The sequence below is a fragment of the Miniopterus schreibersii genome, assembly GCF_964146895.1.
Source record: "Miniopterus schreibersii genome assembly, chromosome: 2".
NCBI classification, from domain to species: Eukaryota; Metazoa; Chordata; class Mammalia; order Chiroptera; family Miniopteridae; genus Miniopterus; species Miniopterus schreibersii.
Genome location: NC_138102.1, coordinates 405,654 through 429,463, shown reverse-complemented (window position 1 = coordinate 429,463; position 23,810 = coordinate 405,654). Strand labels below are relative to the sequence as shown.

The window sequence follows — 23,810 nt, the reverse complement described above, 5'->3', positions numbered from 1 at the left end:
GGTGGTTTCACCGCCGTCTAGAGATTTCTGGGCATCTCATGGGTTTTCAACTCCTTCTGCAGCCACTGTGCTGACAGGCGTTCAGCATGAAGCGGAAAAGGCCCCACGGCCCCAGCCTTCTGTTCACTGCCCACCATTCATGGCAACCGTCAGCGCAGTGAAAGTCAGGGGACGAGCCTCTGGCCGAGAAGGTGCAGGTCTGATGCCACCTCAGGCGCCAGCCGAGGCCTCTGCTCCCCCAGGACCTTACGCCTGTGGTCTTCTCTCTTACTTTCACGGGTTGGAGCCCTGGGTCCCACCAAAACTTCCAAACAGCGCTAACAAATGTGCAGATAAAAACAAGCAAAGCCCTCAGCGGGTTCCGAGGGGTACGGTGCGAATGCTACCAGAGGGGTGTGTTAAATTTCAGTGAAAAGGAAAAAAGGGGAACAGAGGCTGTGGGGACAGGAGCACCCATGGGAAATGGAGAACTGAGCCACTTAGGCAGTTTCTGGGGCCCTGATTCTATGTTCGTGGCCAGGACATTCCACTTCTCAGAAGGGGGCCAGAGGCAGGACCCAGGCAACACGCTCACATTCATGGGGACAGATCAGATCCTGCCTGTGGGGGTCCTGCTGCCCCCACTCCACGGCACACGGACGTCTAAGCACCCACAGAGGCCTAAGCTGACGCAGATGTGGCACATGGGACCTTCTGGGCATCCGGAGGTTCTGGGAACCGCTCAGAACTCTGAAGAGGGCTGCTGGTGCTGCCAGCAAAGTGCAGGTCAGACACGGCTGTGTCTCCCTGAAAGTGGGCCAGTGTCCTCCAGGTGCTCGGCCACACCCCCAGCCACATCCCCGGCCACGGGGCTGGTCTGATTGATCCAGTCACTGCCCATAGAAAGAGACTTTCTGATGAAGACCATTCTCCCTCTCTCCCCTCCCTATTTGGCCACCAAAGTGTTGGCCAAACCAGAGCCTGTCCGAGATGCACATTCAGGGGTCACTCTGACCAAATGTCCCAGTAGAAGTCCATCCTGGGGGAGCAGGGGTGCCCACAGGGCCTGACAAATGTAGGAGACAGGAGCGAACACCTAAGTAACTAAAGTAACAGAAAGAGTGGCAGCTCAGTGTGGGCTGAGAAAGGCAAGAATCGGGGCAGAAGGGGCCCCAGACCCCAAGAGGAACTGTCGCCCAAGCATCGCAAGGCTGGAATCTCGCAGTCTGCTCAGCATGAACCTGGCCACGTCCAAACGGGCTGGCACGGGGATTCCCTCTACTTTTTGGGTCCCCGAGTTTGTGGCTATTTTTTTAAAGAGGGAAGTTCAATGTAATCAGCCGTGCCCCCCCCCCCAATAATAGGTGGTTCTGTTTAACCTGCAGGTTTTTAGTATCGATCTTGAGGTGAAAACATTGACCACACTCCCTTCTAAACAAAAATGTAAGTTTTTGGTACCATGTAGCAGTTTGATTTCTTACACACTCTTCTAGGCTGGGCTCTAACCTGCCGAGGGGAGATGGTGCCAATTGTCTCTGAGACCAACCACCTTACATTCGACACAGGGTCACAGACGGAGTGGGGACGAACCACCGTCAACAAGCGACACTCTGTTCCCGGGTTTTGCTAAACTTCAGGACCCTGTTGGTTCTACTTTTGATGCTGGGAGTTGAGGGAAGCCTTCGGCTTGTTGGCAGCTCCCGGCTGTGGGGAGGGTTTCTAAGTAGCACTTGAGTTTGAACATTTGCCGGCCGTGTCCTTAGGGACTGCAGGCCTGTGAGCCCAGAGGACGCCACCCTCCTTTACAATCATGTTCATGGAACATGGTGCATTATCCTTCTCAACCATATCCTCACATTTATGTATCATCTCACATTAAAGTTATATTTTTAATGTGGTAAAATGACCACCGTAGAGCTCTGCCTCAGGTGCCTGCTGGAAATAAATCAGCTTGACTGACTAACACAAGTATGCTAAACAGTTTTATTTTTCTTTACATATAAATACGTAAACATGGCTTATCTCTGCATTCATGAGGGGATGTCAGCGTGTGAGAACTGAACATATTGCACTTGGTCACGTCCCGTGAGCAGGTAACATTCCGTGGGGTCCAGCGTCCGCGCGGCCGTTCCACAGCCTTCTTTGGGACTCGGTGGACCGAACCGGTCCCTCCACGTCCCCCACTTCAAATCAGTGGCCTCTGCCACATCCCGTGGTAGGTTAATTTGCTCACCTAGGGGTGGTTTAGGCCAAGACTTTGGGGGATTTTAAGATAAAAATGAGCATACAAAACATAAAAAATTAATCCAAATCCAGTGAATACGTTCATCCAAGTCAGGATTAGAGAGTCTGGGATCCAAAATAAATAACTATTGTCTCATTCTATAATTTGTCGTTGAGGGTTCTGTACAAGTTCAAGGACGTGAGAGGAGACCCACCAGCTGCCAGGGGGCACACGTGTGCGCCGGCTGGCGTGCACGTAATTCTCACGCCTCCACCAGGGCTCTACATCGCTCTGCTCTCCGTGGCTCTTTCTAGAGAGCGGTTCATCCTAAATAGCACATTTTTAAAGTCTAAAGTGCCAATACTTGCAAATACATGTGTCTGTAACATAGGTTAGTGAGTATAGAAGAAGCGTTGTTATTGTGCACTACTCTGGATTTAGATATTTATTTAGGTAGAAAAATGCTTTGACACTCCAGGGAAATAGGGTTCATTATAGAAGAATATTTCAGGGAAATGTTTTTTTTTGTTTTTTTGTTTTTTGCATTTTTCAAGGATATACATTCGTACTGATTTTTGCTTCCAAATATATTTTAAGGCTGTTTGGTAAAATATATACCAGATATGAGGTTCAATTTACAGGGTGGTGTTCTTACAGGGAATTTCTTAACTACTGAGCTTAAAAAAAGTAAAACTTTGAAGCCAGACATGCTTTAGTATCTACCACTGTGCTCCGAGGAAGCCCATGCTTGGTGGGATGGAGACGGGGGCCTGCAGGCTTGCCGGGGGCCGGCCGCTTCCTCACTGCGCTCGGGCAGGGCACCCGGTGCGAGAGGGCCGGGCGCGGCTTAAAGTGCACGTTACGGGCGGGACACAGTGCTACAGCAGGGGGCCGGGAAGCGGCTCCGCCGTGGCCGAGCCCTGCCCGAAGCAGCCCACGGAAGACGGAAGATGTGGCGTCGGTGCAAACATCTGTCGTGGCTGAAATCCCGCGTTTGCCGTGAGGGACAGGGAGGACTGAGCGTGGGATCAAATGGAGCAATCTGATGGGCGCTTCCTCCGGTCACGGTGTCAGAATTTACGCCAACAAAGCCTTTTCTTCAGTCCGTCCTGTTGCTCTCGGAGGCCAATCAGGCCCGTGAAAACCGGTCACCAGAGTCCCCGGCTGGAGGTCGCCCCGTGCGACCTTTCCCGTGGCGTCTAAACCGGGCGGGAATGACCCCGGACCTCAGCGGTGCCGCGCAGCACGGGGCAGGCCGGAGGCGCACAAGCGTAAACCGCGAATCTGAGACGTGCCGCTCACATTCACATTCGAATTCCTTAAACCTTTTACAACATCACAACTGTTGTTTTAAACAAGCAAACTTTGTGTTTTTTTTAAGGATACCCTGAAGAGTCACCTGACAGCTGTGTGAGAATATATATACACATCTATTAAAAAAAACCACAGGTAGCATGAAGGGTGAAACTGAAAGACAGACCCGCGTGTGGTGAGTTACGAGGGAAGGAGAGGCTCTGGGAGGGGGCCGCCTGCTCCCTCGGCACCCCCTGGGTGAAGGGACATTTCACTCACATTCTGATGGTGCTGGACCCTCCCCAGGGTCGGACCTGAACCTCTGGGTTATGGAGAAGCAAGTGGCAGGGAGTTTGGTGGCAGGAGAGATGACGTCTCGTTAGCATAAACTTGGCACAAGGAACTGAGAGGTGGGTCAGCGGGTACTGGGGGAGCAGCCCCAGGCCGGGGGGGGGGTCTCCCCTGCACTTCAGGCTGTGTGCCTGCCGAGGGGGTCTAGTGCCTCCAGGGAGAGGGGGAGATGAACCCGTTTGTACCTGTGTGTTGTTCTTGCCTCTATCTCACAATTTATAAAAATAGAAATAACAAAATGTGAGCTGGGTCCCATCTCCAGAGGTGTGTCTTGCTCTCCCAAGAGCAGAGTGGACCAGTCCGGGGTCCCCACGCCCGCCCATCGCCGCTGACTGCGAGCCAGACCATCCGGTCGATAAAAAAGAAGGCGTCCTGGCAGCGAGCTTGGCAGGCTCTGGGAACCACCGGCGCCCAGAACGCACGGCGAGGGTGGAGACACGCAACAAGGTGACAGGGAGGGGACCACCTGTGCAGGTGTCTGCTGAGAGGACAGGGCGAGGGCGGGTGGTGTCGCCGCGTGGGGTCCCTAGAGCCGCGTCTGGGCCTCGGGGATGTAGATCTCGATGCTGTCGGCCCGCTCGCTGGCCGAGTTCTGGCGGAAGGACGCGGCCCGCTTGGCAGCCAGCAGGCGTCTCCGGGCTTCTTGCCGCTGTCTGTCGGGCAGGTCCAGGGACTTCTCTCTTGTGATGGGAAACTTCCCTTTGGGGGGCTTCTTTGGTATTGGAGGGGGGACCTTCCGTTCTTCCTGAAAAGTATCACACAGTTGTGGGCGTCAGGGGGTCACCCGGCCATGAACTTGGGAGCGTGTGAGTCACGGTCACACAAACTGGCTTTCCCTCTAATTACCTAGACACCCCCTCAGCTACGTGCCCGTCGCCACTGCCCCAAAGTCTGCCGAATTTATTTCCTTTACCATTTTATTTTAGGAATGTCGGTCTAGAAAAATCTAGATGTGATTTGCTCAGAACGTCTCTGAAGGGGTTAGGAAGCCAGTGTGCTTGTTGCTAATTCACACCTGTCTGTGAGCCCTACCAGAGACACTATCCTACGGGAGAAATAAAACTGCAGGGTTCAAATTTCATGGGGACATTTCAGCCTATTTTAAGGCTGAAGGAAGTTTACATAACCAAAGTATCGATAAAGTTCAAAGTGTCTTGTTTTCAACTGCAGATGTACAATTAGGAAGTTTCTCTGTGTAGGAGACAGACATTGAGACCCTGTGGGAAATCCTCTTAGTACGACCCAGAGAAGTTGGATGAAAATAATTCAGAGGATAGATCCCTATGAGAAACGGGACTAGATCCGTCCGTCATTTTTGGTGTCTTCTCTGAATTGTCCGTGACCAAGAGATGCAATAGGAGAGAATGTTACTACCAAAGGCCATTGACTTGAATTGCACCCCAGGTTGTATGTGCACACACACATGCACACATGCAAACGTGTATACACTCACCTGCACACACAGGTGCATGCACACACAGGTGCATGCACACACACGTGCACACATGCGTACAAATATGCACACACATGCATGCACACACACGTGTACACACAAACATGCACACACACACACTTGACCCTGCACTGCTAACCAGAGACCTAGAGACACACTGTGTTTGGAGCAGACCAGTGCAGGCAGAGCCTGCAGGGCGGCTTGTGGGGGGACGGCCTTCAGGGCACACTCACCTTTCTCTCCAGAGACTCTGTCATCTTCCAGTCGTTGAGTTTCAGCTGCTGCAGCTCATCGAACTTCATGCTGACGTCCTCGACCGAGAGCTGGAGCATGTCCCAGTAGCCTGCCAGGTCCTGGGAGGTGGGTCTGGGCATGGCGCTGGGGTCCTGAGAATTCACAGCAGATTTAGAGCCAGAGCTGGCAGGGGTTGGGGGGGGGTTTGGGGGAGCAGACTAGGGAGAAGCCGAATTCCAATTAGACACAAATATTCACGAGGGCCCAGTTTACACAAGTATTTGCTGACAGTTTAAAATCTGAAAAGGCTACACACTGTGTGACTCCAACTCTGTGGCATCCTGGAAAAGACAGAAATATGGGGACAGTGACAGATCAGTGGTTGCCATGGGGGTGGGTAGAGGGGCGAACAGGCGGAGCCCAGAGGGTTTAGGGCAGTGACTCTACCCTGTGTGGTGCTAGAATGATGGACACAGGTCATCACACATTTGTCCAAACCCACAGGATGCACAACACAGAGCGACCCTGATGTACACTGTGGGCTCTGGTGAGGATGACATGTCAGTGCAGGTCCATCAGAGGTGACAAATGTCCCACCTGGTGATGGTGGGGAGGCTGTGCATGGGGCGGGGGGTAGAGATGTGGGAAATCTGTGCCTTTATCTCAATTTAACTATGAATCTAAAACTGCTCCAAAAAATAAAGTCTATTAAAAACATATATTGTTCATTGTATCGGCTCATTGTTTCATGCTGAACATGCTTCCTTAGAACCTGGGAATGGTGGCAAATAGTAAACTGTTCACGTGCTCGACACTTCACAGAAGCCACGGGGCCGTGGTTTTGGTGGGAAGACTGGTGCCTGCTCAGGGGCTACAGGGTCTGCCCAGACCTCGGAGGCCATGACCAGGGCAGCTGTCCCTCAGCTCTGACTCTGACGGCAACGACAGCCAACAAATGTACGTTAGCGCCCACGCTGAGAGGACCGGCAACTAAATCACATGAGGGAACGAGATGATCTCTCGGCTGGTTCTCTGCACTTAGGAGGGGTGGGTGGTGCCCCCAGAGCCACCGAAGGCAGCTGTGGGACGAGTGTGGGCCCAGGTCCGTTTATTTCTCCACACAGTGCCTGATGGACAGAGATTTAGTGGGTTGTCTTCATTTAAAATTAGGCGACTTCCCTCCATCACAGGGCTCGCTGTTGGGCCATTCCCACCCTCACAGCCCTGGCCAAGAACCACGGCCATGGCCACCTCTCTGGCCCCGCAGCCCCACATCCCCAGGCTGCTGCTCGCTGGGCACCTGGCCTGCCTGTGGGTGTGTGAGTTTGCAAGCCCTGGGTGAAGGGTTTAGGACGGCTGGCGAGCAGTTCCCTGATCGGGGAGGGCCTGTCTCATTACACAGTCAGAGGAATTTCGGGTGGGTAAATATTTATCTGAACTGGCTTGATACGTGCAATTTTCAGCTTTCTCTAAGTCACTCACATTAAGCACAACGGGAACTTCAATTTGGTTTGGTTTAAACTTCCTTTAACCTGGTCTCAGTCTGTGTGGGTGGCTGGAACAGAAATAGCAAGACCAGACTCAGAAACAACAGGCCTGGACTCCCCTCCACCTGGTGGCCGAAGCCCGGGCTGAAGGTGGGCAGGGTCCAAGTCTCGGGGGGCCTCTCTTCCTGGGCTGCAAGAGGCGTTTCCCCCTTTTCACCTGGGTCCTCACAGGGCAGGCGGGGGAGGAAGCTGGGTCCCTTTCATGGGGATACAGACCTCATCACTGGGCTCCACCCTCATGACCCGGTGACCCCCCAAAGCCCCTCCTCCTGACTCAGTCACCCTGGGGGTGAGGACTGCAGCCTGTGAATTTGGGGACGCAGACATTTGGTCGACAGCAACCTGGTTTGACATCCGTGTCAGAATGTTCAGTTTCGACCCCAGTCCCTTTCTGCAGAAAGCAGCCTGGCGGCAGCTGTGGGAACAGTGAGTCTGAGGGTAGGAACCTGCCCCGTGACTGTCCGTTTCCTGGGCGGGAGGCTGTTCCAGGGCTGACCCACCAGGGGGCACCCTCGGCCCGTCAAAGCCCAGGAGCTGCCGGCAGGTTGCAGGAGGCCCTGGGCACCGGGTCCCCTCACTCCCGAGTCAGCTGGGCCTCTGCTGGGAAGGGGCCCATGGCAGCCTTGCCCGTCTCCACGATGGCAGCCTGTGGATCCGACCCCCGCGGGCCCGGGAAGGCTCCCTGCCAAGGACGCGCTGTCCTCATCAGAGTCTCTGGGGAGCCTGCCGTGCCCTCCTGACGTCAGGGCGCCAGGAAGGTCCTCTGGCTGTAGGGTTGGCACAGTGCCGGCCGCTGCTCCTGGCAGGTCCCAGGCATCGATGGCTGGGCCCCAGTCGTGCCTGCGGTCCAGGCGCAGTCCCCCCGAGGGCGGGCACCTGCCCCGGGCTGAGGAAGCACCGTCCTCTGAGCTCCCTGGGAGCAGAGGCTGGGCTGTGTCGTAAGGGGCACTGCCAGGGCCTGGGGGAGGGGTGCATCTGTGCCCACCGCTCATTCGGATCCCCCGGTGCGTTTATACGTTCCTATAAATGTCACGGGTGCCAGGCCCTGCCCCTTCCCCAGCAAAACCAAACTCGGCTGAGTGTCCTTGTGAAACTGCAGCCACATGGGGTCTCACAGCTCCCGGCTCTGACAGCAGGGGCCCTGACGTGGACTTGATGCCCCCAGCTCCCCCATCTCTCTTCGAGCCAGCGGTGCTGAGAGGGGCTGGGCGCCCCGCGGGCACACACAGGACTGTGGCCCGCTCCAAACGTCGAGTGAGACCCAGTGGGTCTGAGGCCACTCCAGGTTTCTACTGAGCCGGCCGGGACCGAGCTGCGGGTCCGAGGAGCGCACGTGTCGCCCACAACTCCAAGGGCAGACTCTTCTCGTTGTCTGGACCCAGACCCCTCCCAGGATCATCGGCACAGTCATCATGTGATGAGTGACCTGCACACCGGTTCCCTTGAAGAACGTTTGCTCCCTTCAGCGCATCCTAAACATTGGGCAGGTTCGGGCTTTTTTCTAGGGTCATTTATTTGACTTAAAACTAGTTACTGACCCTAAAGCTCCCAGCAAGTAGCAATGTTGGTACCGAGGCTGTGGCCCGTCCGGCTTGAAGACCCAGGCAGCTGCCTGCAGCTGAGCACCTCTCCCCAGCCAGGCGGCCTCAGACTCCCCTCAACTCCCCAGCAATTGCTTCAGGGTTTTTTTAATTTGTTTTGTTTTGTCTAATCCCGAGAGACACCAACAGGAAGGGAAGCAGCCACACCAGATATTCCAAAACGCAAAAGGATTTTTTAAGGTTAACATAAAATGTAATCAGACATGTATAAGAGGCATTGAAAATATCAGGATGGATGCTTTTTAAGTCTAATATTAGATGCTCCGGAAGAGAAAACATGACCGTTTTATAAGCTAGAACAGTGGGCCTCTGGGACAGGGAGGGGCCTTGGACAGTGTATCCCCAAGACAGTGACGGGAGCTCACCCAACGCAGGGTGGTGGCACCAAGCTCTTTAATGCCCAGTCACCCTCTACAGATGATTAAGCAGATCTGACAGAGGCGAGAGTGCGCCCGGTAAACACGACAACACCGTCGCTGCAGCGACACGTGTCTTTCAGGGAACTCCGAGCTCCCTGCTCCCCCTGTTAAACGCTGACGGTAACTTCATGTCTCAACAAGAGGGTGGTAATTTCATGGTGAACTTTAACAGGGTTAATTGGAAAATATCAGAGGAAACATACTTTTAAATGGTCCTAATTAAAAGGGATGAATTGCCAACTCTGGGTGCTATGCTCCCTTTGATGCTTAAGAGCATGTGTTAGATTCAGTCTCCTTGCAAATTAAAGAACCAAAGCAGCCAAGCCACCTAGCAGGCTGCTCGGGAGCTGAGCAGCGACTGTCTGCACTTCAGTGGAAGTGTTTGTCTGGAAGAAATCAACACATGGAGTACAGAACGGCCTATGAAGTGACGCAAATACTAGTCAGCTGTTCCTCCAAATAGTATTGAGTATTTTTAGTCAGATAAGGAAATGTGAACACATGCACACAGACACACACACATGTACTTATACATCGATGTGTAAATAAGCACACATGTATTTATATGTATAATTATGTTTGCAAGTTGAAATACTTATATTTATATATAAATAAGCATACACATAAATATTAATATATAAATAAGTGTATATATGTATGTTTGTTTATAAATAGAAATGCTTATATATTTGTATGTATATAAGCATACATACATATAAATATTCCCATATAAATAAGTATATATAAACATATATTAATATGCATATATATAAATATATGGTTTTTCTTTCCCTCCGATTTTCAGGAGCATCAGAACGAAGTTTAGTATTAACTAGTCTAGATCAACGGTAGGTTCATTTCACTCCTGACTAAAATATAAAGCCCAAGTTATTTCTAAATCTCTCTAGTCCCTGTCAGTGTGGCTGTTGGTGTGTTGTGGTCAGGCTGCCTCATCTCATGGCCTTCGCCTGTGGCATTTGCCTTAACAGCCGCTCACTTTTTCCTTTCCTCAGGCTCAGGGCAGGCAGCCCAAGTGCGAAGGCCACAGGGGCCCCCGGCTCCCGCAGGCCCCGACCCTCTCCCACCAACACCCTGTGGGGCACCCTCGGGGCCTTGGCTGCCCCGCTAAACCGTCCAAAGCCGGGCAGTGCCCTCTCTTCACTCAACAGTCTGCAAACTCACAGGCGTCTTCACAAACGAGGCGGCGGAGAGCCTGTGAAGGACGGGCACCGAGCCCCCGGCGCCAGGTGGGCCGGGTCCACTCACCATGTTCTGTTGGCAGAGCCAGTAAAACTGCTGGAACTTCTGGGACATGAGCAGCTGGGCACTCCCCACGGCGCTCCTGATCTTGCCGAGGACTGTTCACGACAGACAAGCAGGAAGAAAGCCCATCAATCAGGAAGCCCCGGGGAGTCCGTCCTACAGAGTCAGCCGTCCCGTTACCTCAGACTCAGGCTCGGCATTTGCTGCTCGGACTTGTCCCCGGAGTAAATGCTTTTCAGCTCCTGATTCACGAGGGAAACGCAAAGATGACCACGTGTAGCCCTGGCCGGTGTGGCTCAGTGGTTAGAGCGTCGGCCTGTGGACCTCAGGGTCTTGGCATGTACCTGGGTTGCAGGTTCGATCCCCGCCCCCCCCAGGGAACATGCGGGAGGCAACCCATCGATGTCTCTTTCTCTCTCCCCCCTTCCCTCCCTCCCTCCCTTCCACTCTCTCTAAAAAAAAATCAATGGAAAAAATATCCTTGGGTGCGAATTAACAACAAAAGAGTGGAATGTGTAACACTTTGGCAGCCTTTCAGCCTTAAAAAGAAGCCGAACAGTAGGTCGTCCTGCACGTTGCTACCTGGGCCCTCGGTCCAGCCCCAGGGGCTGCCGCCCCGGCCTCCATCCTGCCACCTCCCTGGCGGATCTGTGGGCAGCAGGAGGGAGGGGTCAGGGAGGCAGCGGGGAGCCCGGAAGGGGATGGGGTGGAGGTGAGGGAGGTGCTGCGGCAGGGTTCAGGCGCCCCAGGGGGAAGGTGGGGCCGCAGCGATCTGGGAGGGGCCACTTCCTACTTGGTTCGCATTTTAATCCTCTGGGGCTCTGGTCTTGCTGCGGCCGAGGGCAGGGATTACCTTTGGTTTTAAAACATGTAGTTTTAAAATACTGAATTTCCACCTGTAAACCCCTATCGCCTGCAGGCTGACGAAGACATTTAGAGAACCCGCTTTAATCGAGTTCTTGCTGCAGGAATATACAGAAGTGACAAACACGCTCACTGCTCATGGAGCCCAGGCGTCCTCGGATGGAATTAGAAAGTCAGGCAGTTTTACACGATTGGGAGATTTAAACCCTCATAGCCCCATCTCCTGAAAATGCCACTCAACAGGGGTTTTAGTCTAAAGGGCCTCAGTGTATGGTCTTTGGCACCACGTGGGCAGACGGCAGCTTCTTGGTGCTCGTTTAACATAGTGAAGTGACCATCGGGGGTAACTGATCACTGCTGGGGAGGGACAGTGACTGTCGAGGACGGTGCCGAGGACTGGACGGTGCACAGTGGGAGGCTCTGCGGCTCAGCCGAGGGGACGATTGTCTCAACTTCCTGGCTTCCTGTGGTTGCCAAGAATTTGCAGTGAAAATTCAATTGATTTTCTTCCCCGGTTTTGTCAGAGCTGAGACAGGTTCTTTCGAGCGAGCGCTGCAGATAAGGACCAGCGCCCATCAGAATGCGACTGCGAAAGGACCCGGGCGACCTGCCTCGGGTGTGGGAGAAACCGACTGGCTCCGGGCTCCTCCCATTTACTTCCCAGGCGGCTCCCACCTTCCCCGCTTCCGTCTAAACGCACCGTGAGGCCTCAGGACAACATTTACACCGCTCGTCTCTCGGATTTTGAACTGGGTTTTTGTGGAATTTGCAGGTAGTTTGATGCGATCTTTTGAATATTTATGACCCCTCTGCTCTGGGATTCCTGCAGTGATTTGGGGGTCGCTGTCTCCTCAAATCTCCCTTCAAGGTCTCGAGCTGAAGGAGGTCCACGTGTTCTGGGGAAGAGATGTGTCGCTGCTGGAATTCAGGAGGCAGCGCTGTCCCTCAGGCTACGGCCGCCGCGGTGGACACAGTGCTGACCTGCCCAGAACCACCCTCACTGTCACCTTCTCTGTTGATCCCGGACATCCTGGGCGAACTGCAGACACAGGCCCGTGTCCTGCTCGCCCCCCACTTAGGACGTGGCCTGTGCATTCACCGGTCACCGGGGCTGTGTGCTCTCCACTCTCCCTGTGGCCGCGACAGTCTGTGCGCCGGCTCTGCCCCCACCCGGAGGTCGTGGCCGCTCCACACAGAGCGGGGAGCCCCTGGCTGTGTGAATGTGCCCAGTGAGCCTGGGCCCCTCCCTGGCTCTCCTGGACGAGGGTATCACTGAAGCCTCCCAGCTCTCTAAGTCCGTGGTTATTTAGATTATTAACTGTTCAGGGCAGAGTTGTTTTGAGGCAAGAGAACTTCCCAAGACCTCTGGAGAGACCTCACCATGGAGTTCGTCGTGTGCGTCCCTGCAAATAAGATCGCTGTGGCTTTGGAATGATTTTTTTATTTCAGAAGACATCTTACTTTGGGTGGGGGTTTCACTTTATGTCAGTTACCCACTTGGTTTAACATAATTAATACTAAAAAATCCCTAACCCTCCACAGTGATCTACGTCTGTGTTAACAGTAGGAAGCCTGCAGAACTGTGACCTCACTCACGCCGGCATTTATTTGGGCTCACGGTTGTTTTATTAACCACAGAGGACTGAGTGACTCTAAATTCACTCAATCAGTTCAGGGAACTGTGATTATAAAATTATAGTTTTTTGGGGAAAATTATTCCATTTAATGCAAATTTCAACAGTCGGACCTCATAATTTTGGTTTCACAAGCCATTTAATTTCATCTTTACTTTCTGAAGGTCTCATAACCAATAACCCTGTATCTGTTCTTAAAATTAGGCCTAGACTCAAGAGCTATCTTACCTTTTAAAAATCACTAGAGAAATATCTAAACTTGATTACTAAGCACGCAGAAGAGCTACACAATACGTGTGTGTTGTCGTTAATTTTCACCTGAGGACATTTCCCACTGCTTTCCAGAGAGTGGAAGGGGGAGGGAGAGGAACATCGATGGGTTGCTTCCCGCACGCACCCCGAGTGGGGCTGGGGACTGAGCCTGCAACTGGTACATGCCCATGACCGGGAATTAAACCCGAGACCCCTTGGTTCATGGGCCGATGCTCTAACCGCGGAGCCGCACCAGCCAGGGCGTGTTGTCATTTTGTTCACAAGAAGATCCAGATAGCGGCCAACTTGAGAAATTAAGAAAATCCCCAAAGGTATCACGTGGGTCGCTTCTTTGTCTTTGTGTCCAGGGCTAAGGGCAACACAGTCGCATTTAGTGATTAAAGAGCAGTGGGAAGGGACCCACGGAAAATCGAACTTAGCAGGTGTCTGTACAGGAGGAGTGCACAGGCCATGGCCCAGCCCCCCTGCGGGCAGAAGGACGCCCCGGGTTTCGGAGGCTGCGACCAGGTGAATGTCCTTGGTTACGGGACCGCCCAGGTCTTCCCGCCCTGACCTCTCGGCGGCAGGGGCTTTGTGCCAGACACTGTCCGGGCACTGCTGGCGGATAATAAATCCATCAGATGCGATGACCTTGTTCAGGGAGCTGCGGATCTCACATGACAGCCGAGGGCAGAGCTTCGGGGAAACTCGGGGCCGCCCTGTCCTTTGAGAAATGCGTGTCCCCAAGGGCTGGAAACTGAGCCACCAGGGTTGGAGCAGATCTGTGCTGCCCACAGCTGGGCAGGAGTCACACGGAGGCCTGGTCACCCTGGGGTCGGACAGCCAGGAGCACCTGTCACCTCCCTGACCGACGGACTTTCCTCAGCAACAACTTTTGTTTGGCATAAAGCTAAAGCTATTCATTTTATTTTTATTTTCTTAGACGTTTTTATTGATTTCAGAGAGAGGGGGAGAGAGAGAGAAACATCAATGATGAGAGAGAAACCTCGATCGGCTGCCTCCTGCACGCCCCCTACTGGGGGTCGAGCCCGCAACCCGGGTATGAGCCTGACCGGGAATCGAACCAGGATCTCCAGGTTCGCAGGTTCACGGTCAAGCACTGAGCCACACCGGCCGGGCAAAGCCCTTTCTTACACACTCGGGAAGGCAACAATCTGGAAAACGGCGGGAAAGCTCCAGGCCATGTTGCTGGGGGATCTCAGGGGCTGGACCGAGGCTCCGAGACAGAGGATGTGCCAAGAACTCTGCCAGGACCACCGGCCAGGCTACCTGACAGACAGAACGGGGCCCTTGGGTGCCTCAGCGTCATTTCTGTCCACTTACCTGTGGTTTCCTTTCCTGGGACTTGGAGGGGGTGAGGGTGGGGGCTCACCACCCTCACTCACACCGTGTCAGGGAACTCCCCACCCCCCGTCCACACGGTCCCTGGCCTGGGCCTACGAGAGGCCAGCAACGGGCCAGCCCAGGCCGAGCGCTTACTTTCCTCGGCGAGGTCGTTGTCCTCCGCCTCCCTCTCCATCTCCTTGCACCAGCCTTCCATTCTCTGCGTCTCTGTGTGCAGCAGCTTCAGGAACCAGGAGCCGTCCCGGCGGCAGGGCGACATCCTCCCGCTCTCCGTGGCCTCCGGCTCCAGCCAGGGCTCGGGCGGCGGCAGGTTCGCCGTGTCCGCGGGCGCCCGGTAGTCCTCTCGGTAGCTGAAGAGCCCCTGGGTGCGCACCGTCCTCACCGCCCCGTACTGCGTGGGCGTGCTGGGCTCCGAGTGCCGCTGGAAGGAGGAGCCGAACTGCAGGCCCTTGTCCTCCGTGGCCACGTGTCCCGGGAAGCCCTCCAGCTCCAGGTCGGCCTGCACGGCCGCCGTCACGCTGTTGGAGCGCTTGAAACGCCCGTGTCTGCAGAGGGGGGAGGAAGGTGGGGGTTTCTGAGATGAGGTGGAGCCACCAGGCCCAAGCACAGCTGAGAACAAACCCTGACCACAGCGCTAACGACTCGACTCGGGAAGATCCCCGCTCACCTGCATCACTGACCTCTGTTCCCTCGGTGGGAGAACACTCGACTTTGCAAATGTGAACCTCTGACACCTACCTAAGTCTCAGTGTCTAGGCGACACCCGAAGATTTAGGTTTCCTGGGACACATGAGGGTCCCTGGACTCCAAGAGACGCAACCCCCCAGTGGCTTCTCTTATGTGGGGACGCCTGTCGCCTGCTGAGCTGTGGCCACGCCCCACGTCACATGTCAGGGCACAGGTGTCTTCTCCCGTCTGAACAGCCAAGCATCTTGCCCACTGAGTCCTTCATTCCCCGCATGAACACGAATTATGACCTCAGCAGGGCGTCACCATCTCCACACACCTGCTAGCAAGGTGACCGGCAGGAACGGGCTCAGCATCGGAGCTCAGGTGCTGATGGCTGAGAGCTGTGGTCATCTGCACATGCAAACTGCACCCCAGCTGTACATCTGGCTCCCCACCCACGGGTGCCACGGACAGCACAGCTGTGACTGCAGCTGGGGAGTGGATCTGTCACTTACTATGCTCGAGGCAAAGGGGTTGAGACCCAGCCGCTGCTGGGGATGGAAGGCAGGGGGCTGGGTCCCAGGAGCAGAAGAGTCCATGTGCTGAGGGGTCTCCTGGGAACCTGGGAGGCCTTTACTTTGTGGTCTGAATTTCTTTGCAGTGAAAATCTTATACCAACTAGGTATGGACTGAAGTTCAAGATGCCGTGGTGATTAGAATGGGTTTCATAGCCCTGGCCAGGCGGCTCAGTTGGTTGGAGCATGGTCCTGTACACGGGAAGGCTGCAGGTTCAATTCCCCGTCAGGGCACAGAACCAGCTTGTGAGTTCGATGCCCGGTCAGGGCACGTTCTGGAGGCAACCAATAGATGTTGCTCACATCAGTGTTTCTCTTTCTCTCTCCCTTCCTCTCTCTAAAATCAATAAAAAGAGAAAGCTTTTCAAAAACTGGGTTTTTATAAAATTTACAAGATATACTATTCTAAATATAAAACAGCCAGCATAGCTCAGTGGTTGAGCACCAACCTAGGAACCAAGAGGTCACAGTTCAATTCCTGGTCAGGACACGTGCCCGGGTTGTGGGCTCGACCCCCAGCAGGCGGCGTGCAGGAGGCAGCCGATCAATGAGTCTCATCATCGATGCTTCTCTCCTCTCTCTCTCTCTCTCTCTCTCTCTCTCTCTCTCTCTCTCTCTCTCTCTCTCTCCCCCCTTCCTCTCTCTGAATCAGTAAAAACATCTAAAAAATAACGACCCTGTTCTGGTTTAAAGATGACGCCCGGGTGATGGACACCCTGTCCTCCGGAGTTGGAGGCAGCTCTTTCTAAGTGACGCAGTCACCATACAGCTGAGGTCCCTCCGTCTTCGTCCTGTCTCCCTGGGTCTTTCTTTTCACCCTGACATCGTCAGGTGAGGCAACACGCGCCTGCTTCACCTGGGCCTGTTTACCCTCTGGGTAATGCGCCGAGTCCCCGCTGTCAGCCCGTCTGCTCCCACAGATGCTAAACTGCTCCAGGGACAGTCACTCCCCTGCCTTTCGCAGAAACAAGGCTCGGGCGGACCCTAATTCATACTCAGATGGTGGGAACAGACAGGCGAAAATATATGACCCTGTTCCCACCAACGGCATGAATCGCTGACGGTCGGCCTGACCAGACGCCGGCGACCGTGCTCCCAACCAGCCGCTGCTGCTCGGAAGCGCCAGGTGTCCCGAGGGGCGAGTTACCGCTTGGCATCCTCCACCTGCACGCCGACCGAGTGGTACTCCCGCAGGCCGCGGCTCTCCGTGTCCGAGTCGGTGGCGGTTTCCACCTAATTCAACACAGAACATCTCGTTTTAGAACGGAGACGCGGGACCCTGCCAGGGACGGTCTTCCTGCGTGTGCTCACTGGCTGTGATTCATTACAGTCTGTTTAAGTAACGAGTAAAACCATGGGGGGGGGCACCCAGGTTGGTGCCTATGCTGCTGCTACAATGTTTCAGCACATCCTATGTAACCGCTTGAACTCGGCTCCCAGGTTGGTGCCTATGCTGCTGCTACAATGTTTCAGCACATCCTATGTAACCGCTTGAACTCCGGTCCCAGGTTGGTGCCTATGCTGCTGCTACAATGTTTCAGCACATCCTATGTAACCGCTTGAACTCCGGTCCCAGGTTGGTGCCTATGCTGCTGCTACAATGTTTCAGCACATCCTATGTAACCGCTTGAACTCGGGTCTTTTCTATGTAGGCAAGGAACACCGCTTGGTTCTACTCAGGCAAAAAATAGGCTTTGCAGGGCTACGTTACCGCAGGACGTAAAGGCTCTTATCACACCCTACAGTGAAAGCACAGCGTAGACCAGGTAGAGCTGATGACAGAGAAGCGATTTAATAAACTGTATGGCGTCTGCGTCCAACACACACGGAGAAGCCAGGCAGGCACAGGCGCACGGGGCAGGTGCCGGCCTCTCCCACACGCGGCTGCGTCACAGTGGCTGAGAGGACCGCGCCCGGCAGGCGACGTCAGCACAGGACAGAAACCGAGCATTCACGCGGGACCCTCACGCTGCTGCCTTCACCAAAAAGCCTCCCGAGACCCACAGAGCATCCTAACGGTCACCAGCAGTGTGACATGGACACGGGGGGGGGGGGAGGGGGGATCCCAGCCCAGCACATTTTATAAAAATAAAACAGTAAAACCCCGATACTCTCAGCGTGAAAAGCCTGCGAAACAGAGGTCAGTTTGTTTACCCACAAGTAGCATCCCAGCTCCTCAACCGTCCCTTTTCTTTCTCATAAGAAATACTACTTATTGCATCCATGGGACTTTGACCAACCCAAAATGTCATAAGTTGTAAAACACATCTTTTCTTAAAAATATTAGTGATTACTATAAGGGAAGATACAAACCATTGAGCACAGAATTACAACTCTCTCCTGTGAGTTATGAGAGAGAAGGGGCAGCTACTTAACAAGCGTGGTCGCGACTTGCAAGATTGCTGGAGGCTGAGCCCCGGCCCCTGGGGGAGACTCGATCGGGGGGCGCACAGAGGCGATGACACCAATAGCTGGTGTTTTACACTCACTGTGCGCCCGGCACTGTGCTAAGAGCATCACACACACGTAGCCCACATAGTACCCGCTGTTGTGTCGAGCAGCATAGCACTGACCAGTGGAGGAATCAGAGAAGGTGAGTGACTTGCCCAGGGGTGCACAGCTCGTGGGGGCAGAGCCAGGACTCACGCCTGGATCTGTCCGATGGCAGAGACTCGCTCTGCACTGACCCTCTGTGGCCAGAATCAACCTGTGCCATGGAGAATGGTCGGGCGCACCCCGTTTTTCTTGGTCTAATTCTGAAAACATGCATGGGAGTCACGCCTCGTTGGCAGGTGTTCTGACAGATGAGAGAGGAGGCAGGAGAGGACCGTCCTGGGTGAGAATCCTCTCGCTGCTCTTAGTATCGTTTCTCCTGGTTTTGGGGGGTCCCGGCTTAGATGAATCTGTTTCTTACTCATGCTGGGTATATTTAGGATGCTGTCTGGGGCAGTGTGGACGGAGCTGCCCGGCCCTGTCACAGTGTGTGGCTGCATTTCATGGAAAGAACCCGATCTGTTCACTCGTCTTCCGTGGAGGGACGGTGGGTTCCTCCTGGTGACGCTGCTGCTGCTGTGAGGCCAGGGCTGCGTGTGCGCCCACAGCTCCCGCGCGTCCATTCCCGGCTGGTGGCGGCCGGGCAAAGGCCCCAGCATGGTGCAGTTTGGGTAGATAGTGTCCAACTGGACAGATACACGATATGGGGGGATCGGTCCACACGGGCACTTTCCGAGAGAGGTTTGTAAGGAAAGAACACTAACGTTTATCGTAAGTGCTCAGATGTGCGTCCCTGATTCCATCAGGATTCCAGTCTAGAGGAGTCACCGTAGGTTCTGACAGATGTGCGGGGCATTTGTTGTAGAATTATTCATAAGGTGGGACACGGGGACAACCGGGGACAGCAGAGGGCGGGCAGAGTGACGTGCCCGAGAGGAGACCGTGGCCATAACATGAGGGGCATTTATGACATGGTGTGGACAGAACACTGAAACCACACAGACAGACACACCCACAGACACCCAGAGGATGTCCAGGCCCCTCGGGACCCAGCACCCTTCCCTCCCTCCCCCGGCTGTTGTCAGAAGGGCTCCTGAGCACATGCCTGGTGACAAATGGGGGGGGAGGACAGAACTGAGCATGACACATTTAAGAAATAGGAGTTTGGTGGCTGGTGTGTGTGTGTACATGTGTGTGCATGTGTGTGCATGTGTGCATGTGTATGTGCATGTGTATGTGCACATGTGCATGCTGGGGGCAGGCCCAGAGTGCCCTGGCCCTGTCTCCTGTGTGGCCCTGTCTGCAGGAAGTCAGGACCCATGAGCTGCCCGACATCTGAGCCCGGGTTTCTGAGGGACCTGGGAGGGATCCTGGCAGGACCGGCAGCAGCCAGCCTGGTCCGAGCCCCGGCTGCAGCACTGTGCTTGCAAAGCTGACCTCATTCACACTCTGCCTCCTCCAGCTCGAACGCAGTCGGGCAGGTATGGCTCTATAGGGTCACTGTGTGTCCCTCAGGCGCCTATTCTAAGTCCCAGCCCTGAGGCCACGAGACGCTCACAGCTCTGCACAGCGCTATGGCCAGCGGTGTGGGGCTCGGCTCCAGCTGACCATCCAACTTGGGTTCCTGGGTAAACCAAGTCTTCAGGGAGGACACTGAGCCAAACAGTGACACAGCTTCCCCAGGTGCCCCCGTGTGCCCACCCCCTGTGGAATCACAGGGCCTGCCCCCTGCTCAAAGGGGGGAACGGCGGCAGGTGCCCTGAAGGTTCCTGGATATTCGCTCCAACGCAGGACCCGGGCACAGTCAACACTTTCAAGTCTCATAAACACACACAGACACACACACAAAGGAAAAGGAAAAACTGCAATAACAGAAAAACACACGAAAACAAAACCAACACAAAGAAAACCGTTAATGTAACTGTGACGAGAGAGGGGAGGAGAGGAGGGTGGGCAGGGTCTCGGGAGGACAGGCCCCGGCCCTGCTGCACCTTAGAAAGGGTCCGGCAGCCACGGCCCAGCCCTGCAGACCCGGCGGGGGAAGGTCCCCGGACAAACAGGCACCGAGGCCACCAGGACCCTGCCCGCGGTAGCTCCCCAGGGCCTGGGCCCATGGGAGGTGTGAGCGGCTGTGTGAACTCTATCCAGCCAGAGGGACACTGACTGGACGTGAAGATTCTCCACCAGGAGTGCAGATGACACTCCCCCAGTTTCCCGGTCAGCCCTGCTCTGGGGAGGGGGGTCTTCGGTTGGGGGTGTCACCCGCCCGGCATAGGTCGAGTGTGTCGAAAGCCCCAGCCTGTCTCTACTGGCCGCTGGACAGAGCGACGCCCGCTCAGAGCACCAGCCCTGGAGACACAGGGCACATTACCCTCCTCCCGCTCCTCTCCTTGGGAAGCAGAGGGGACAGTAGGGGGCAGGATTCCACCCTCCTGGCCATGTGCCCTTGGGCAAGTCACTCACCCCCGAGCCTCAGTTTCCCCGTGACACCACCTGGCACATGGGGCCATGGTGGGGGGGGCATGTGGTGGGCCTGGGGCTCCGTGACGTGTCGTCGCCGTGGTTACTTTGACCTGGGCGACGGCAGTGACGTCCCAGCCATTGTCCCAGCCCCGCCCGCCCCACAGCGGCCTTTCACCCGACCAGTCGCCCCTTTTCCGCCACTTTGTTCTCTGCTCTCTGCTTGGCGTCTACACTCATCTGTTTTCATCTTGGGCTCGTTTCTTTACCTTAACACTCGACTTTCTGTGACAATGTTTCCTCTTGGCTTTTTAATGCCCTTAGTCCGACCATCGCCACGTTACGAGCTCACACGGACTGTGCGCTTTTCTTACTGCCGGAGGAAGTCTGATCCGACCTACACGTGCACCCTCGTGTTTAACGCCCCCCACCCCCAGCCCGCCCCCCACGTCCCAGTCCAGTCTCCGTCCACTCACTCATCCAACACTGACCGCGCACGCGCTGTGTGCCAGGCACTGTGCTGGGCGCTGGGTGGGGCCGAGGCGGAGGTACCGCGGCTGCCGCGGAGACGCAGTCTCGGGGGATGGCGCCCAGAAAGGCGTCTAGGGAGGGTGGCCCTGTGAGCTGAGTGAGTGGGTGGAGCGGGGGTGGGTGGGGCATGGGCGAGGGAGGGTGTCGGGGGGGCTCCTGGGGTGACATGGGGGTGGGAGTGGTACCCGGACAACCTGTGTTAGTTTCTGAAATGTGTTCCCAGGACTGTCAGGTGACGTCAGAGCTGCGCGTGTGCGGAAGGTGATGCCACCCTTCTCGTGGGCGGTGGGCAGGTGGGGAGAGAGTGGGAGGGTGGCTGATGGGAAGGGCAAGGTTGCAGGGTCGCCCAGGAACGGGAAGCCCCCTGGTCAATTTGGGGACCTTCAGAGTCTTCTCTCGAGACACGGCTCAGGGCCCCTGGGTGCCCGTGGGCTACACGGTGGCAGCAGTCACCGGGTGGTGTGAGCCCCTTTGTCCTGATAAACGGGGCCCATCTACACACGGGGCGCCGGGCCCTGCACGCGTGGGGCTCCCAGCACAGTGCCTGGCACCTAGCGTCAGGACAGAGAGGTGACAGAGCAGTTGTATGGAATCCAGAAAGGGAGGTAAACAGAGTTCATGCGAACTGGCTGTGAGCGCGTGGTACTTACATCTGACCTTGGGTATGGCTGGCGCTCGGGGAACTCAGAGTCCTAAACAAAACAACGAACCACAGTGTGGGGACCCAGCCTGCAGGGCGGCCGCGGGGCTCCCCAGCCTGCTCCCGTCCCGGACGCCCAGAGCGCCCTTGCTCGTGGGCCACGGCTCTGTGCCCTCCTCCCTGGGCCGTGAAGCACCCGATTTCTAAACCGTCTGCCGGGCTCGTTGCTGAGCAGGGAGCGAGGGGAAGTCAGAGCAGAGCCCCGTCTGCAGGGGGTGAGGTGAGAATGCTGCCTGGTCGCGTCACAGGGCGAGGGAGGGGACTGTCACCGGGGCAGATGGGGGGACGTTTCCTCAGTGTGAGCTGCGGCCGAGGAGCCCCTGGGCTGGGACACGAGGAGAAGGTGGCTGCCACGTCTGCACTGCACCCGCCCCCTCCAAGCACTCGAATGGACGCCCTGGACACAATTAGGAGCAGGCGGCAGAAGGGAGGGAGACGGCAGGGCCACCTGCTCAGAGGCCCAGGAGGGCGCAGCCAGGTCTGCGTCTTGGGCTGGCATTGGGGCCCTGGTGGTCTGAAACCACAGGATGTGGCACTGGTGGCGACGCTAAAGCCCCAGTGTGTCCCACGTCTGCTGCAGCAGTGCCCTGGGCGACCCACACGTGAGTGACGTGAGCACCTGGGTCAGAGCCAAAGGCCTGTCTCTTTGCCTTGTGTTCCCAATGCCTCCCCCACTTGGCTGTTTGGCCACAAGGCTAAAAAGCTTTGAAAAAACAATTTCAACAAAAAAAATTCCTTCTTAAGCATCAAAATGACCGAATTCCTCGCTCTCTAAGCAGCCAATGGCCCCCAGACAATGCCCTGGGGAGGTGGGAAGGGGAGGGGACCTTCGGTCAGCAGGGTGGGCCTGGGTCAGGGACGGAGTCACCCTGGGATGGCCGTGTCTATGCACTTGCAGGCTGCCAATAGGGACGAAGACCCGTCTGGCATCCCCGGCCTCAGAGGCCACGGCTCTGCTAGGGACCAGGGCACTGGCCTGGCCAAGTCTTGTCTACCTATGCGCATTCCTGAGGCAGTGAGCGGCTACCTGGATCCCGATGGAGGAGCGCCGGCCCCTGAGGAACTCCTCGGCTTTGGACGCCAGGATGGCCTTATCGCTGGTCCGCCCCAGGCCGCCCAGGCCGCCCTGGCCCTCTGCGGCGTGGCGCTGGGCGGCGGCTGTCTCCAGGGCCAGGTTCAGGGCCTTGTTGCTGTCCAGACTGTCCGTGGAGTTGTAGAGGCCACGGCCGTCCTGGGGCCACGGGGACATCCTCTGGGCGCGGCTGTCCTGGTAGGCATCCTGCGTGGACTCGGTGCTGCTCTGGGCTGTTACTGAGATCAGAGGCTTGGAGGTGGTCCGCGGGGGCACCGGCGGCGGTGTTTTTTTGTAGTTTGTATAGGAGACGGCTGTAAGAGACACGAAAGTCCCACGTCAACAAAAGCGCATTTCCCGCCTCCCCCTGCACGGGAATCGGCCGACAGTCCCTGTCCACGTGCTCACTCCCAGTGCCCCATCAGGCATGTCCACCCCCAATGTCCAGCCTGAGAAAATGAGATCAACACAGAAAAAGCTGCGCGATGTCAGTCTACACGAGTATTTTCAACAGCAAGAAGTTACAAATACGTGAAATCCGCGAGAAATCCGCGATGGCCACGGCGTCCCGTGACTCCTGAGGCAGTAGGAACAAGGGCAACCTCACGGTGACTTCCACGCAGGCCATGGTGTCGCAGGGAAATGCTCACTTTACGACCCATTAAAAAGCAGGACATAGCAGGTTCCATCGAGACTAAGATGGAAAAGAGCGGAACTGAAGCCGGTCAGCCGCGGTCCTCACCGCACAGGGCTGTTTCCTCTCAGTTCTGTGTCGCTTGCAAACGCTAATAATGAACAGGTATTTTTCTTAAATTTTTGTTGTTGTTAATC

The 23,810-nt window shown here is 55.7% G+C and overlaps 1 protein-coding gene across 2 annotated transcripts in view; it reads right to left on the bottom strand.

Moving 5' to 3' along the window:
- Positions 1–1,949: 1,949 nt before the first annotated feature.
- Positions 1,950–23,810, bottom strand: part of DLGAP2 (DLG associated protein 2) — a 274,304-nt gene continuing 252,443 nt past the window's right edge. For both annotated transcript variants that reach the window (XM_081129834.1, XM_081129835.1), the window contains 7 exons: positions 22,935–23,293; positions 21,858–21,899; positions 16,871–16,956; positions 14,615–15,024; positions 10,368–10,459; positions 5,534–5,686; positions 1,950–4,592 (listed from right to left, as the gene is read on the bottom strand). In XM_081129834.1, the coding sequence (XP_080985960.1) occupies positions 4,374–4,592; positions 5,534–5,686; positions 10,368–10,459; positions 14,615–15,024; positions 16,871–16,956; positions 21,858–21,899; positions 22,935–23,293 (1,361 nt within the window). In that variant the 3' untranslated portion in view covers positions 1,950–4,373. The remainder of the gene's footprint in view (positions 4,593–5,533; positions 5,687–10,367; positions 10,460–14,614; positions 15,025–16,870; positions 16,957–21,857; positions 21,900–22,934; positions 23,294–23,810) is intronic.